This window comes from Phalaenopsis equestris, unplaced genomic scaffold, assembly GCF_001263595.1.
Source record: "Phalaenopsis equestris unplaced genomic scaffold, ASM126359v1 Scaffold000151, whole genome shotgun sequence".
Taxonomy (NCBI): domain Eukaryota; kingdom Viridiplantae; phylum Streptophyta; class Magnoliopsida; order Asparagales; family Orchidaceae; genus Phalaenopsis; species Phalaenopsis equestris.
In genome coordinates, this window is record NW_018164593.1 from 24,419 (window position 1) to 38,330 (window position 13,912).

At 37.7% G+C, this 13,912-nt stretch overlaps 1 protein-coding gene across 1 annotated transcript in view; it reads right to left on the minus strand.

Moving 5' to 3' along the window:
• Nucleotides 1–12,681, minus strand: part of LOC110021897 (probable histidine kinase 6) — a 19,983-nt gene extending 7,302 nt beyond the window's left edge. The window contains exons 1-10 of the mRNA XM_020720605.1: nt 11,515–12,681; nt 11,071–11,304; nt 10,825–10,994; nt 10,476–10,694; nt 9,207–9,393; nt 9,077–9,128; nt 8,757–8,986; nt 8,492–8,590; nt 7,618–8,336; nt 6,139–6,618 (exon numbers count right to left, since the gene is read on the minus strand). Of these exons, the coding sequence (XP_020576264.1) occupies nt 6,139–6,618; nt 7,618–8,336; nt 8,492–8,590; nt 8,757–8,986; nt 9,077–9,128; nt 9,207–9,393; nt 10,476–10,694; nt 10,825–10,994; nt 11,071–11,304; nt 11,515–11,790 (2,666 nt within the window). The 5' untranslated portion in view covers nt 11,791–12,681. The remainder of the gene's footprint in view (nt 1–6,138; nt 6,619–7,617; nt 8,337–8,491; nt 8,591–8,756; nt 8,987–9,076; nt 9,129–9,206; nt 9,394–10,475; nt 10,695–10,824; nt 10,995–11,070; nt 11,305–11,514) is intronic.
• Nucleotides 12,682–13,912: the final 1,231 nt, after the last annotated feature.

The window sequence follows — 13,912 nt, forward strand, 5'->3', positions numbered from 1 at the left end:
GCCCCCTGCCACTACGGTATGCCCACCGATGTTTTTATTGTCTTATCGGCATACCTTTTTAGGGTCGCCGCCACCAGGGCATCCTCATCTTTCTAGGACCCCTGCCGTCACGACATGCCTACTCTTTACAGGTTACTGCCTTATCGACATACCTCTTGGAGTCGTTGCCACCACTGCATCCCCATCTTTCTAGGGCCCCTACCATCATGGCATGCCTACTCTTTACAGGTCACTGTCTTATCAGCATACCTCTTAGGGTCGCTGTCACCACGGCATGCCCATCTTCTTAGGGCCACTGTCACTACGATATGCCCACCTTTGCTTGAATCTCTGCCCCATGGTGTAATCATCACTTGTGTTTTGATTAATCATATGCATTTGCATGTTTGCATAAATAGCGAGTCCGTTAGGAGAGTGACTCCCGTGTTGGTCGCGATGTCTTAATGAGCATTGCTTGCTGGGTCAATCCCGATGAGCAATGCGAGTTAAGTCATCGGGACTGACATGAGTATGATTGTGCTAAGAATCCAATGAATCTAACTAGTGTCATCCCCTTTTGTGACACTCTTTAATTTTTTTGGATCCTTAGGATAGGGTCAGAAAGTTACCCCGTCAAAGTCATATCCTACCCAGACTTACTCCACACTTAGATACTAGGTTGATGCACTTTTCGTTAGATGGTGTGTTAAACTAGGATTTATGGTGCTATGTAGTCTTTTTGATGTTTGGCTATTGTTCTCTGCTGGATTAGTTGTCCTAGCCAGATATCTTTCGTTTGCATTATGTTTGTGATGTGACTGCATGTTGCATATGTATGGTAGTGTGTTAGGGCGTTATTCTGCAATGAGTCATGCCTATTTATGTGCACACACATAAGTACCACTCTGAGGGGAGCAAATAATGATTTCTAACCCTTTTGCTTACAAGTGTTATTAGTTTCCCCACTTTTAAGACATGGCTCATGATATGTTATTTGCATATGAGCTTTCTCGCTGACATCTGTTTTCATGCAGGATTGAGTCTTTCTTTTTTTCTATGTACTTTTTAGAGTCTAGAAAAATTCTGTAGCAGAAATAAGATACGGGCAAGGGTTCCGATGTGTTAGGTACGGGAACCACGTGGAGGGGACCATGGGCCGATGCTCGTGCCCCATATCTTAATTCTGCATTTTATATTGATGTATAAAATTAGGATCGGACGTGTATATGCGAAGTCCGGCCGCATTTTTTTTTCTTTTTTGGGATATGTTGCCGACTAGCGACACCGGCCTGTTTATTATTTTTGATTTGGCTTGTTTTATCTTTTGCATCATGTTGCATGTTTGCACTTGCATGTGTTTTCTTTGTTTCTTTCTGTGATTATCTGGGATTTCACGATATAACATAGGCTCTTTAGGATTTAAATTCCTAAATTTCTATAAAATCCTAAATAAAATATTCAAGATAATCAAAAATTTAGGATTAAAATATTCATGATCTAAAAATTGCAACTTTTACTTTCCTGCATATATTAATAGGGCCTCCACAATATCTAGGACCGCTCTAGATAACTGCATTCATATTTGCATGTCCTGAGAAGAAGTCCCCGTGCTTCTCCAACCTGACTGGCCCAGCATAACTTTTTATAGGTGGTTGTCTAGTGCGCCTAGGATGTTAGAAGGTTCCCCGACCCAGACGGGGTATAATTCCTTTTGTTTGGAGTGTTTCCAGCTTTGTAGCTGAACCTTCACTTCTCTTTCTTTCCTGAGGCATCTTTGTTTTTTCGACAGGTATAAGTCTCATCTCTTGGAGCTCCAGCTTGTGGTCATAGAATAAAGTTTTCTTCCTTTGACTTTAGGGCTACCGAGGTTCCCGTGGATGAAACAATTCACGAATTGCTGACCGAGGATTTCAGGACGTGTTGGGTCGACTACCTTCACGACCAGGTAGACCTAGGGTCTTAGTAGCTGTGTATGACAGGTTTGTGGTACCCCGACCCAGTTACATCTACCTTTTAGAGATCACTCTACCATTCTACATTCCTTTTTGTTGAGCCCCTTTGAAACTTGTCGCTCCTTGACCTCGTTAATATCACCTTGACGGCCCGATGTCAATGAGCTACCGCTCATTTGGGATACGACGATTTGTCCTCTACCCTTTGGCCCGGACGTGCTTTGACGTATTGGGATATCCTGGTCAAGATGATTTAGGTTATTCCGTGGGCCCCATGTGCCGATGAGTCGCTAGTAATTTCGGAATGTGAGAGACTCACTTTGCTCGATTGCTTAGCGTGAGCTTTGAAACATTGCAGACTGTTCCCACACGGAATAACCTTCATTTGATTGTATATACCCCAGGTTTATGATAATATAAAGCGAAACTCCTTTTATCGAGAGTATTCTTGGGTATCCCCCAAGATGTAATTAACCAGTAGGAACACGTTCCTCTGAGAATGCTCTTGACCCCAGAACAGGTACATACACCTGACTCTCTGGTTATGAGTAGTCTATGTAGGTAATTTTTTTCGTGAATATTGGTTTAAGGTGTCTCCGCCCGATTTTGTTTGGGCGGACATTTTTAACCTATCCTTGCGAGATTCATCGCACTTAGACTCTCCACGTTGTAATCGTGAATATTGATTTAAGGTGTCTCTGCCCGATCTTGTTTGGGCGGGCATTTTTAACCTATCCTTCCGAGATTCATCGCACTTAGACTCTCCACGTTGTAATTTTTCTCTTGTTTATCTCTTTGTCGTATGTCCATTTTTATTTTATTTCTCTTCTCTTCGAATCATTTATATGGTTCAGGAGGAAGATTTATTCGAATGAGGGAAGTATACGACGATTGACAAGCTGACAACTTCTTTTAAAATAAAAAGAAAAAAATAAACGGAAACATATCCTTTGATGTTTACCAATAAAAAATTATTTAGTTTCAAATATGATATTTGTCAATTAGCTAAACATCATCTAGCATCATATCCAACCCACTTTTACACTCATTCCGCTCTTTTTTCACTAATTTATAGTGAGTTGTGGGAACCCTTTCGAACGCTTACTTACACTAATAAATGATGGTGTCTTATCGTGATTGATGATCACACTCGAATGACATGCGTCTATACTTTCAAAGACATTTAAAGTTGTTGTCACCTTCAAAAACTTTTGTTCATTCATTTTGATCCAATTCAAAACTTTAATTCAAGTTCTTCAAACCGACAACGACCGTGACTTTTTTAACTCTATATTAGAGAATTCTTTGATAAGGGCATCCTCCATTGCAACTTCTGTACATATACTTCTCAACAAAATGAGGTAGCAGAGCAGAAAAACAAACATTTCCTCAAAGTTGTCTATTCCATTATATTTCAATCGGATGTCCTTAGACGGTTTTAGAATGATGTCATATTTATCGCCACATACTTTATAATAGAGTCCCCACCAAAATTCATAAATTTCGGACCCCATTATCAATCTTGAGGTCATGTTTTCCTACCAATTGATTCTTCTTCCCCTTAAACCACAAAATTTTTGGGTTGGTGCATGACCATTTTTTCAGAACACTGCCTCAACTCATAATAAAATTGATTCTCGTTCAATTAAATGTATATTACTCAGATATTCTACCACTCAAAAGAGTTATCAACGTCTCAATCATTTTACAAATAAACTTTATGTGAGTGTTGATGCCTCATTCCTTGAAAATATTTCCTACTTCCCCAACATTGTCATATGTGAGGGGGATCTAAATTTTTTGGACACTACTCTTATCCAAACTCCGTTGGATATACCACTTACTCCTCCAGCCATTGTTCCTGAGGAACTGTCTGTCCCATTGGATTCACCAATTACCAGACCAACTTCTTCTCCACCTACTCTTCATGTCTATACTTGGCGCATCAAACCCTCGGTTGAGACCCATCCCAATGCCTATACTCTTGAGCCCACTGCCTCTTTATAGGACTTGGAATCCCCCCCCCGACAGACATCCCCGACACTACACTTGCAGAGATTATTCAAGCTTTGATTAAGAAGGTGAGTTCTACCATTGTGGTACGCAATCAGACTTGTTCTCTTTATTCCATGACAAAATATATCTCATTCCACAGCGTCTAGCCGATCTACAAAGCATTTGCCACTTATTTGACGGATCATCGTCTTCCATTCACTATTGAGGCAGCATTGGCGGGCCCTTCTTAGAAGACTATAGTAATGGATGAGATGAATGCATTTAAGAAAAATCATATGTGGGACGCTGTTGATCTTTCTTAGAGGAAGAAAGAAGTTGGTTGCCCATGGATCTCCAACACCAAATTTAACTCCAAGGAAACATTTGAAAGCAACAAAGCACAAGTGGTTGCCAAAAACTACTCACAAACCTACAGAGTTGACTATGAGTAGACGTTTGCTTTGGTTGCTAAGTTGAACATCATTCGGGTCCTATTATCCCTTGCTGTGAATTTAGATTGACCCTTACTTCAGCTGAATGTCAAGAATGTCTTCCTTGATGACGATCTCACAAATGTGGTGTACATGTCTCTACCTCCAGGCTTTGACTCTACCTCTTCCTGGGGACAAGTGTGTCAACAGCGGAAATTCGTCTACGGATTAAAGCAATCCCCTCAGGCCTGGTTCGGCAAGTTCGCACAGATCGTAGTGGGCCATGGGTTCTCTCGGGCCCTATCAAATCATACTCTCTTCTTTTAGCATTTCTTTAATGACAAAATTGTCATTCTTTTTGTCTATGTCGACGATATTGTGCTCACAGGTAATGATATGTCAGCCATGGAATCTCTTAAAGTCATCCTCACGACATCCTTTGAAATGAAGAACTTCAGATCTCTTTGATACTTTTAGACATGAAAGTTCTCAACCCTCTTAGGGCATTTGCCTTTCCAACGCAAATATGTAATTGACCAATTGACAAAGACCAGTGAGTGGTTGTTCTAATGAACCCCAGTGAGAAATTAGTTGATGTGCCCAATGTTGTTCCTGTGAAAAAAAACACACTATCAGTGCTTTGTGGGAAACTCATTTATCTTGCCCATACACGCCCCTATATTTTTCATGCAGCAGGTATTGTAAGTCAGTTCATACATGCCCCCTATGAACACCATTGCACAACTATCCACCGGATACTCCACTTATTAAAAAGCACATTGCTCAAGTATGTTATTCTCGCGTCATATCTCTTGCTCTATTACAGTTTATACTGACGCTGATTAGACCGGATTCGTCCATGATCGACAATCTACCTCGGATTATTGTTCATTCGTGTGGAAAAACTGTCACCAAGAAAAGCAAAAAACAGTTAATAGTTGCCCAAAGCAGTGCAGAAGCCGAGTTTCGTTCCATGTCTTCGGGAATCTGTGAAACGCTATGGTTACTCATCGTACTCTGCAAATTATGCATGCCGGTCTCTACTCCTCTACAGTTGTTCTGTGATAATAAAGTCGCAATTAGCATTGCTCATAATTTGATCCAACATGATCACACTAAGCATGTGGAGATTGCTGTCACTTCATCAAAGAGAAGCTCAATTTTGAGAAAATTTGTGTTTCATTTGTCTTATCCAGTGATCAACTCGCAGATATTCTCACAATAAATTTTTCTCGCCCGTTGTTTGACGACTTCAAATCCAAATTGAAAAAAATTATCTTCTATGCTTCAACTTTAGGGGAAGTATTAGAAGTTATTAGAAATTATTTCTATTTATTTTGTTGCATATCTTGTTATTTTTTTATATATGTATTTCCTAGTTTATACCTTTCCTTTTTATCCTTTGAATGTTATTAGGAAAGATTTGGGTATTATATCTTCATTTTTCATACCCTTGAATCATATATTTATATCCCTTTTGCTATTCAATACTATTATCCCACTCTATTCTCCAAACCTACAACTTTTTACATATATGCCACCAAAATCTTTCATATCACATCAAAAATACAACCACTTCAACTTTTAAAAAGTGAAGTACACCTTTTCATGCATAGGTAAGATGTCATGTATGTAAAAATTGAAGTTTGGGTGTTAGAAATGTAAAGAAATGTAAATACATAGGAATTGAGTGGCATGTATGTAAATCTTCCAAACAATAAAGTAAATCAAAATATTGATATGCATGTATTTTCATATATCAAAATGTTATACATTCATACCCGTCCATCTCCGGCATTTGGACATCCATGAAGCAAGCATCGAATTTGTGCGGCAGTTTAAGGAGCGAAAGAGCGACTTTCCCGCTTTCGGCGCACTCAACTTTAGCACCATACTTTTTAAGTGCAGCAGCAGCCACTCTAAGATTTACCTTGTTATCATCAACAACCAATATATTCTTCCCCATAAGTATGCTTCTAAGAAAAACCAACCCATAAGGTAATTCTTTTCTCATCTGGTTTTCAATTCCCACAGCTTGCTTAAGGCATACTGCCACAGCGCTAGCTCTCAGAGGTTTCATGATGACAAGATCTGCAAAGGATTCACCCTTAACTTTATCACATTCTGAGGTTCCCAAAAGGATTATCTTGGGCAATTCAGGTATACGTCGAGTTTGCTTCCACTCAAGCAACTGCTTACGTAAGCAAACATCAATATCGCTCCAAAAATCCTTTTCCAAAAACAAAATCATCGGCATTTTCCTGTATGGTCAAATGGTTATGGTAACAAAAATTAAAAGATTTTTGAGAGTACAAGAAAATTTGCTAAAACCAATTCAGAACCAAACTAAATGATCAGACTCTTTCTTCATGAAAGGTGGGTGGTAATGGAATTTTCTTAAAAAAACATAAACATGTGAAAAAAAGGAAAGTTCAATGACTTCAGAAGCCAATGACAAAAAGGAGATTGACAACAAAGAAATATGCTAATAGTCTACAATACAGTAGGGCTGTCAAAATGGCTCGTTGTTCTTGAATAGTTCGTGTTTGGCTCATTAAGAAGCTCATGCTCGATTCGTTCACAATTTTTTTACGTTTGATATATAAATGAGCCAAACACAAACAAATATATATGCATAATTGATGAGTAGATTTTTAAATAATTTAATTAAATGATATTTTAATATATATAAAAAGATTTTAATCTTGCCCCTACCTTTAATATCTTACGGCTGCATGATTAGAGTTGTCAAAACATTTCTTTGTTCGCAAACAGCTCATGTTCGGCTCTTTAAGCAAACAAGCCGAACACGAACAAATTTTTTGTGTTTGAAATATAAACGAGCCGAACACAAAAATTCACATTTTTAATGAGCCGAGCACGAGCAAGAGCTGAGCCCAGGCTCACTCGTGTTCGGTTCGTTTACACCCCTACACTAAATTAAACAAAAATCACCCAAAAAAGGGGGCAGTTACATACATAACACACAATTCTTACATATTCATATATCCATCACCTAAACATTGATATTTATAAACATGTCACCCAAATAATTATTATCCCATCAAAACTACAAGTATTGCTATCTTTTTAAAAGTAAAATATACCTTTTTCATGCATAGGTTTATAACAGCCAAATGATATAAATGTAAATATCAAAAGTTAAGTGTTAGATATGTAAATATATAGGAACTGTGTGGCATGAATGTAAATTTCACTCCAAAAAAAAAATAAGATTTTGCAAAAATAAGCTCCCTTACTCCTTCTTGGAGCAGCCATTTTTCCGAGATAAAATGTCAAGAGCCATCATGCTATTCTCCGCAACTTCAACACCAATACCAAGTCTATGAAGATGGTAACTCGTCACGGCACTTCTGACCGGCCTCTGGTCAAGTAAAACGATTTTCATACCTTTGAAACAGATTGGCAAATCTTCTGAGGGTGATCTCTTTAAATCACCACCTGCACTTCCAATACATTGTTCTAAGACAGCAGTAAATGTAAATGTACTTCCCACATTTGGTCTGCTTATGAAATGTATTCTTCCACCCATTAGTTCTACCAAACATTTACTTATGCTCAAGCCAATGCCAGTTCCACCATAATTCCTTGATGTTGAGCTATCAGCCTGCATAAAAGGCGTGAATACTCTATCCTGGGCGTTAAATGGGATTCCAATCCCACTATCCTCCACACTTACGATCAAAGAAACATTTTTTGATTTTTTATCACTCGAAAATCCATTTAGAGAGACAGCAGCCTGAGATGATTCATTGGAAAGCAAAAGCTTGAAATTTTCCCAGCTGTTCCTGTCATCAGCTGCTTCAAATCCGCTTAAAGTATTGATTTTTCTGCCACTAGACATGGCCTCCACTTCGTCTACTTTTCCATTCAAACAGGTGGACGACATGCCTTCGATTGCAATATCTGATTGCCTGGACAGATGAACTTGTACGAGTATGTGACCTCGTTCTGTAAACTGTTACAAATAAGCAAAAATTACACATAAAAAAACAAGGAATAATACGAGAGCACTTGAAACTAAATAAATCATGCAGAATGTGTATTCATGTTAACTTTTGCTTTGCAGTAATCATTTACTTTAAGTGCAAGGTAAGCATAACGGATACTTACTTTTACCGAATTGCCAACAAGATTAGTAATTATTTGCCGAAATCTTCCTGGGTCACCAGTTAGAACTTCTGGAACGCTATTAGAGACCAAAGCAGCAAGCTACATTTTGACAATTCAGTGGTAATAGGAAAGTTAGATATTCAATTATATAAGAAAAGCACAAATTGGCACAAGATAAAAACATCATTGATTCAATTATATAGTATATAAAAATGCTACTAAAAAGCAGAGAGTTTCAAGAATGACAATGATGAATCAAACTAACCTCAATTCCCTTCTCCCTTGATTTAGCAGAAAATAAAGAAAGCACGTCATCAAGAATGGCGCGTAAGTCAAATGGTACAGCTTCAATCTCTAACTTTCCTGCTTCAATCTTTGCCCGGTCAAGAACCTCATTGATCAAAGCTATTAAAGCCTTCCCACACACCTGAGCAGTCTGAGCATAATCTTTTTGAGGTAGATTCAAATCCGTATCCAAAAGCATGTCCAACATTCCTGAAGAAAAAAAAAAGAATCTTATAGCCGAAAGAATTGCAAGACAGATTTGCAAAGCATGTACATGAGGGAGGTATTAACTGTACATACCAAGAACGCCATTCATGGGTGTCCTGATTTCATGTGAAACAGTAGCAAGAAACTGCCAACAAGAAGATGAATCAAGGGAATCATAAGGATTAGACAGAAGGGTTTATGGGACTAAAATAGAATTTCAAACCTGAGACTTTGCAATATCAGCAGCTTCAGCTTGGACTTTCAATTCTTCCATCTTCCTACAATCCTCCATAACCATAACATAACGTTTCTGAGCCGCATACAATATATAAGCTACTAACATTAAGATCACAACCAGACCAGATGGTGAGGTAATTGCTGACCATGGCATGGTAGGTTTCTGGCTATATCTGCCAGTCAAAACATAAGATAATATTATTTAGGGGCACTTACAAACATATATGACAACTAAGATTTCATATTTAAATTCATACAATGCAAATCTTAAATATCACATAAAAAATATCACCATCACTATATTTTTAAAAGTGAAATACACATTTTCATGCATAAGTTCATGACACCACATGACACCAAGAAGTTCATGACACCAAGGTGTCATAATGGTAAATATCAAACTTTAGGAGTTAGATATATAAACATATAAGCATTGTGAGGTCTGTATGTAAGGTTGTAAATGAACCAATACAGTTGATGAATGACTTGAATTTAACTCGATTAACATTCCATCATGTTTGCTCAAATATGTAAGAAAAAAAGTTAGAAATTTTTTTAAGATTTCTTGAAGTTCATTAAAAAAACTCTTATTGTTGAACAAATAATTTGTTAAATTTTATACACTTATATGATATTGTTTAAATAATAGTAAATTTATTAGAATATATTTAAGATCATAATTAAAAATAATATATTATAATTTAATATCAATATGCATATAATTTTAATAAATTTTTATTTCAATAAACTAGATTGTCAGCAGTTATGTATGTTATTTGATTGCAAAAAAATTTAAAACTTATATATATTATTTTATTTACTTAGTGTAACTTGATTTAGACGCTAATTTGAAATCTATTTAATTGCATTTTATTTAGATTCGTAAAATCATTTGCTAATAATTCTATATAAAAAAAATCAAGTATTGTTCAAATTTTTAACTAATTTATTATATTTATATGAAAATTTAAGTATAGATTAATTTTTTAATCTTATATGAAAATATAAGTAATCATTCAAATTTTTAGCTTGTCAATTAATATAAATAAGTCAATTACAAATAAAGTGTGAACATTAAAAAATTTAAGTTAGTCGAGTATGAAACCTTGTCTCAAGCTTGAACTGAGCATGAATAACTTATGTTAGACTAAGCCAAGTCCAAGCAATGACAAACATGACTCAACTTGAGCCCTATGTGTATGTAGATTTCTCTACTATTTACTCATTGGTGAAATGAATACCATACTGAACCCACCGGCACACCATCTGATGCTTCCTGAATGGATCTCCAAAATCCAGCATACTCACATGAGTCAGCAGTGTATAACCTTCTAAATTTTCGAGTCCATACATGGTCAACGGATTAGAAATGTTAGTGACATCATACACATTGACCACTATATCCTGGTTACCAGCAAGTTTCCTCAACAAATTCTCAACCAGTGATTCAACATCAAAAGCTCCACCAAGATATCTGGAAATGGCAACAGAATAAGAAACGGGTTGGAGTTACCATACATTAGAATAAAAAAGGTGAAGATTTGGATTGGCAAGCCAACCCAAAGTTTAAACAGAAGTGAAAAATTGCAGGCGCATGCCCTCACCCTGCAGTAGCTTCTATACGTCCTTCAATGGTGGCATCTGCAGGAAGCCCCAATCGATAGACCGGCAATGTTAGAACTACACCTAGGTGATTAGATTCAAGTAGCCTAAAAGGATTCGTAAGAACAGCTTTTCCTGTGGCTCTAGCCCTCAATATATTCTCCCGGTCTTCCTGCAGAGCAAGGAGAATTAATAAATTGAACAGAAAGAAAACTTAAGTAATGAAGTAAACAAACTTCATGAACAACCTCTCCGGACATCATGTCGATAACCTCAAGATAAGAAACAGTCTCCTGAGAAAAAATCACCGGAGCATATTCATTTTGCACAGGCGAAGGCTCCTGTTTCATGGTTCTGATTATCCAACCCTGTAGACTCTCAAACTTTCCCCTTTCAGAATGAAGGACTCTCTGCGCATATGCCACGCCGTTCAACAATGGCCGCTCAAACGCCGTCATTCCAGTGTAAAATGCAAATGTATCCTAAATCATTAGCAAATAAATAAACTGACATATTTTCTTAAATGGATCGCTTCAAGTAAAAAATCAAAATTTTAAGAAAAACCGCTAACTCCACCACCTCAAATACTAACGCCAACAAACTCCCAGCAAGCAAATGAATTAAAATCAACAAGCTCCAAGTATTAGAAAAAAAGCAATCAACAAAACGAATACATTGTGAAGAAAGTTTACTTGATCCATGGCGCTAGGATCCTTCTGGTAATGAAAAGTGGATATAAGAACAGCTAGGGCATGGACGTGGTTAACGCTGACAGCGAACTGGTCTTGAAGCATTCTCGCCCGTTCGTCGCACATGCTAACCAACGCCTCTTCTGCCGATGTCATAGTTGAAACCGAGTTGTACCAGTGAATCACCAACCAAACAGATAACATCGCCAACATCCACAGAGTCCACGCCGTCCATGTCTGCCACCACCGCCACCCCGCCGCCGGCATCTCCGATCCCATGGCAGACAAAATTTTAGACGAGGTTTCCACTCAATTCTTCCAAATTCTCCACAAAGCTCGTTAATCTATTAATTTCTAACATATCATTTTCACTTACTTTTTCCATTTATACTAATGTTCCCGGTCGCATCGGTCTCCGTGGAAAGGAATAAAAAATAGGAAAGATGGGGGCTGTCGAGTCGGAATTATTACTTATTAGGTCGGAGGCATGGGCTAAAGGTTTCTCAAACGGAAAGTCGGGAAGAAGCACTTGGAAGCTCATGGCGAGAAATGCAACAAGCTAACTCATCTTTGCACTCAGCCAAGTTAACTTTTTTACCCATCTGTTCCCGCCAATCGACACACTGCTGCTATTTTGAACAGAACGATGAGGCCAGCAGAGGAATTGAAGGTATAGAAGCAGCTGAAGGCTGAGGAGATGATAGCAGAAACCTCTCGTGCTGTTAATGGAGACAAGAAAATATTCGCCATCTTCTTGTACCAGAGCAACTGAAACAGATTCCTGGACTTCTTCAGATACGCTGCCATTAAATAAAGTCTCTAATTTCAGAGTTCCTTTATTCCCTTTCCTTCGATCCCATTTGTCCCCTCTTTCCACGACCTTCGCTACATCAGTCAGTTGTGGTCATAATGAAAAGCTTGCCGATCTAATTTGCCGCTGCTCTGGAATTGGGCAAAGCTCTGACCTACCTTAAGAGCAACCACGTGAGGCCGGTTCCGGCAGTCCGCATCGCCGGAAAAACGGGGAATCCAGTGTGTTCTCTGACGGAGAAGAGGTTGGAATCAGTTGCCGAATAAAGATTAGGATTCTTCCTCGGTTACTGAAGGCGCAGAAAAGCGCCAAGGAAATCGCTCCCCAAGATCTCTGGGACAGCGACTACAACGAGCACAACGATCCTTCGGATGGAAGAAGTTGGACGGAAGATTTACGGTTATACCCTCTTAGTGACTAAACTTTGGAGAAAATATTTTGTTCAATATTCCGAACGCACAGGAACGCACATCATAGAGCGATTATTGGGTGCGGAGAGCGCACGTAGAGTTGTGTGCGCTCTCCGATCACAACTACACATCGCGGCTGCCGCACCCAATAATTAGACCACATCATGACAGTCTACCGCTGGGTGTCACGTCCTCATATATCTCATCAGTGGGTGACGTTGCACCCAATAATTAGCCGTCTGAAAGTGCGAAGTTTAGAGTCTATATGTGGATAATGATTTTTTTGATAATATTATTTATATTTATGATAATATTGAGGCTAATGTGATATAGTGATATCATAATATCACCAATACTATTATGAGAATCATCGATCATGCCTACGTTATTTGGATGCAATATTTTCTTAGGGAATAGGGGTGTAAAGGATTCTCGAGTGCTTGAGTTTGAGCTTGATTAGTTATGTGGATAATTAAATTCCTATCACCCAAAATATTAATATTTATAAATTAACCATTTAAATAATTTTTTTGATATATTTATGTGTGTTCCAATCAAACCATACATAATTTAATAAAAATGAAAAATATTGATTGGGGTTTTACCATGAATTTTAATATTTGCGTGAGAATTTGAAAATTAGATTAATGAGGTGGTTAATTTAGAAAGAGCAAGTTCCAAGTGGTCTATACATAATTGCCTCGTATTTTTACTGGGTTCGAGAACTCAAACTTAAGTCTATGAGTTTGAGAGCTGGCTTATGAGCGTGCTTGTTTTTTATAAAAAGAGAGAAAAATATATTAATTCAAAGTAGTATTATAATAAAATGAAAAATAGATTTAACAATTATGAGAGAAATAATAAGAAATCATATAATATAACATACTAAATAATAAAATATTTTTAATACTTTAAAGATAAAGTCCTCAAATTTAATATATTTTGAGTATATTTTATATTAATATTTGTTAAATGAGTCCGCCTACTAGTTAATGAGTTAAGTCAGGGCTAGCTTGAGCTTGGCTTATTAGCTGATCGAGCTCAGTTCACGAGTCACTTATCGAGTTGAGCACGAGCTAGCTAGGGTTGTCAAAACGGCTCGTTGTTCGTGAACAGCTCGTGTTCGGCTCGTTAAGAAGCTCGTGTTCTGCTCGTTCGCTAAGTTAACGAGCCGAACACG